At 37.6% G+C, this 3,660-nt stretch overlaps 1 protein-coding gene across 1 annotated transcript; it reads left to right on the top strand.

The window, feature by feature from the left end:
- Positions 1-1,700: 1,700 nt before the first annotated feature.
- LOC122311621 ((-)-germacrene D synthase-like) lies at positions 1,701-3,365 on the top strand. The gene is made up of 4 exons (XM_043126233.1): positions 1,701-1,900; positions 2,023-2,293; positions 2,624-2,996; positions 3,122-3,365. The coding sequence occupies exons 1-4, from the start codon at positions 1,766-1,768 to the stop codon at positions 3,354-3,356; spliced, it is 1,014 nt and encodes a 337-aa protein (XP_042982167.1). The 5' UTR covers positions 1,701-1,765; the 3' UTR covers positions 3,357-3,365.
- The last annotated feature ends 295 nt before the right edge of the window (positions 3,366-3,660 follow it).

Raw genomic sequence — 3,660 nt, forward strand, 5'->3', positions numbered from 1 at the left:
TTTAGGGTTAGGGTTTCCGGTTAAAAAATGGAGAAATTTTAAGGCTTTCGGGAAAAGGGGAAATTTTAGGGTTAGGGTTTTCGGAAAAACATTGGGGAAATTTTAGGCATTTCGGAAAGGGGAAATTTTAGGGTTAGGGTTTTCGGGAAAATTTTGGGGAAATTTTAGGGTTAGGGTTTTGGGGATAAAATTGGGGAAATATTAGGCATTTCGGGTAAAGGGGAAATTAGGGTTAGGGTTTTTGCGTAAAAAAATTAGGGAAACTTTAGGGTTAGGGTTTTCGGAAAAAAATTGGGGAAATTTTAGGGCTTGGATTTTCTCAGATGAAGAGGACGACAAAAGGAGATGGCCCGTGTTGAACGAAGAGAACAGAAATCCCAACCCAAAATAACCTCAAAAACAGACTTGGATTTTCTTAGATGAAGAGGATGACGGAAGGAGATGGCCCGTGTCGAACGAAGACAACAGAAATATACACCCACGATAACCTCAAAAACAGACTTGGATTTTATCAGATGAAGAGTACGACGGAAGGAGATGGTGAAATCGAACGAAGAGAACATAAATATACACCCAAAATAACCTCAGAAACAGACATTGGGGAAATTTTTTGATGAAGAGTACCACGGTTCGAGATGGTGAAATCGAACCAAGAGAACTATTTCTCTCAGATTCTCTCAGAAATATACACCACAAATAACCTCAAAAATAGAGAAATATACACCAAAAATAACCTCAGAAATGGAATGGCCGAATCGAAGCTGGAGAACGAGATGGAATCGAAGCAGTCGCATTCGAAGAGAAGGGGAAAGGGGAAATGGGGGATGGTGATTCTGGTGAAAATGAGGGAGGGAAGAAATGAAAGAGCACGAGACGAAACATGAGGGAGGAAACGCTTGGTTAACCCTACCCGACAAAACGCACCGTTTCAATAAAACTGGTGCCACGTCGGACACGACTCCGCAGCGTCTCCCCAGCCCGACTGTAAAAAGCATTTCTGATAAAACAAACAAAAAAAGAAAAGTAGATTGACAACTAAAAACACGTTGAATATGATATATACCAATCATGAACAGTGACCCATTAAGTGCATATGAAGCCTTTGGAGAACATGTGGTGAACAAAACGAACACCAGAGAACACATCGAATGTGAGATTTAATTATCACTAACGACAATTCGTTAAGTACATTGGAAGCTTTTGGAGAACACATGATTACTAGAAAAGAACACAAAATAACATGTTTAATATGAGATTATCATCTACGGAAAAGCACTACGAGTGATACTAGGAAATCAATAGCTTTTTCATCTTATCATTATTACTTATTCATTACAACTTTATCAAACTTTCAAACAAAACACAGAATAATTCAACTTTTTTCAAATTTGAAAATAAAAATAATATTATTCTAACATTATTGTAACTTTCTAATATTTTTATTCAATTTTTTTTTCTCTTATTTTCCAAAACCCAAAAACATATCTTAATCCAAACTATTTTACTATTATTCACGAATCATTATGCTATTATTCACTAATTCTTCAATTCATCTCATTTTTCAAACTAAGTTTACTTTATATTGCACATATTAGAATATTATGAATATTCAGTACGGTATGCGTGCGGCGTTGTCGGTATGCTTGAAACGTATCTATATAAGTGGCCTTCCATAAGTTGTTCATTCACGAGTACGATACTTGAAAACCAACAACCATCAAGTTAACTCAGTCGCCATTTATACACTAATTAGTTGTTCTACAAAATGTCCCTGCTTTCAGTTTCAGGGATTCCTTCCCAAACCCAGAATCCAAGTATTTCTATTGTAAAACGCCCGTTGGCAACTTTTCACCCAAGCATTTGGGGAGATCATTTCATCTCTTATAATAGCAAGTCCATGGTAGTTGAACATTTGTGAAGCCCCTCTCTCTCTCTCTCTATATATATATATATATATATGTATATATTCTAATGCTTACAGTCTTGAAATGCATATTATGATCTATCATCTTTGTGCTGTAGGAGATTTCCTCTGAGAGCTTGGAGAAAGTTCAAAGGCTGAAAGAAAAAGTGCAGAGCTTGCTGATGGCTCCCGTCGATGATATATCACAAAAGTTGGAGCTGATTGATGCGATCCAACGCTTAGGCGTGTCTTACCATTTTGAAAGTGAGATTGATACCATACTCCAACAAATTCACAACAATGATGACGACACTGGAGACTCTGACGACCTCTACACTGTTTCTCTCCGTTTTAGTTTACTGAGGCAGCAGGGTTATAACACTCCGAGTGGTTAGTACTCATTAGAGTATTCAAATAAAAGAATAAAGTAAAAGGCCGCCAAAGGTTAATAAATCTAGTTAAAAAAATGATTGAGGAATACTACAATAATTCAAAAAATTTACATAAAAAACAAAAAGCTATGGTACGTACCGACCTTTCCGGTTTTAAGAACATTAAAAAATGGAACTAGAGCATGCAATTTGACGGGTGCTTCATCAAAACGCTTATTCGGCACTGTATTGTTTCTCATAGAAAATATATATTGGTATTGTTTTGTTTACGGAAACTTCAGCTGCACAGATCACATACATGTGCTCATGTGTTGGGGTGATAATGCAGATGTTTTCAGCAAGTTTAAGGACAGTGAAGGGAACTTCAAGGAATCAATTATTCACGATGTGCGAGGTATTTTAAGCCTTTATGAAGCTTCGCATATCAGGGTGCGTGGAGAAGATATACTTGATGGAGCACTTCATTTTACTACAACGCAACTCGAGTCGATGGTGAGTAATTTAAACCCTTCTGTTGCTGCACAAGTGCGTCGTGCCTTAGAGCGGCCGCTTCGAAAATGGATGCCAAGGTTAGAGGCGAGACATTGTTTTTCTACCTACCCAGAAACTGCTTCATTTAATGAAGTTGTTCACAACTTCGCTAAGTTGGATTTTAACATACTACAACGGCTACACCAGAAGGAAGTTTCCGAGCTCTCGAGGTAATTAAGGCCATATAGATCACATGGTATCGCACTTCATTATATAATATATACCTGTTTGTGTTAATTTTGTATATGCATATATGGCAAGATTTGATGTCAGTTTGCGTTCAATTCTTGCTTAGGCGGTGGAAAGAAGATTTAGGGGTCCCGGAAAAGATATCGTATGTCCGAGATAGAGTGGTGGAGTTGTACTTCATGTGGATTTTGGGACCGTACTTTGAACCCCAATATTCTCATGGGAGGATGATGCTTGGCAAAGTGGCCTCCGTGGTCTCAATAATGGATGATACATATGATGCCTATGGTACATTTGAAGAGCTTAAACTCTTTACAGATGCAATTATAAGGTTAACTTAAGGCTCTTCTATCGGATCCAGAATTAATGTCTTCAGACTTCTTCTTTTTTCAAGTCATCAGGACCAGAAACTTGATTGGGCTGTTTTTTTTCTTCTTTAATAAATTAATAACATTCAGGTGGGATAACTGCTGCATAGAGCAACTCCCAGAGTACATGAAATCTACCTATCAAGCACTCTTGGATGTTACTAAGGAAATTGACGAAGGGATGTCCAAAGAAGGAAGGATATACGGCCTTTACTATACAAAGGAAGCAGTACGACATGACCAACAATTAATCACTTTTACTGGCCTCTTTTTCACT

This window comes from Carya illinoinensis, chromosome 5 (genome assembly GCF_018687715.1).
Source record: "Carya illinoinensis cultivar Pawnee chromosome 5, C.illinoinensisPawnee_v1, whole genome shotgun sequence".
NCBI classification, from domain to species: domain Eukaryota; kingdom Viridiplantae; phylum Streptophyta; class Magnoliopsida; order Fagales; family Juglandaceae; genus Carya; species Carya illinoinensis.

Bases quoted from the DNA above. Each gene is read 5' to 3' on its own strand.
- LOC122311621 (XM_043126233.1), top strand. From the start codon at position 1,766: ATGTCCCTGCTTTCAGTTTCAGGGATTCCTTCCCAAACCCAGAATCCA. The intron at 1,901-2,022 runs GTAGTTGAACAT...TTTGTGCTGTAG, and splicing joins CTTATAATAGCAAGTCCATG to GAGATTTCCTCTGAGAGCTT. The intron at 2,294-2,623 runs GTTAGTACTCAT...GTGATAATGCAG, and splicing joins GGGTTATAACACTCCGAGTG to ATGTTTTCAGCAAGTTTAAG.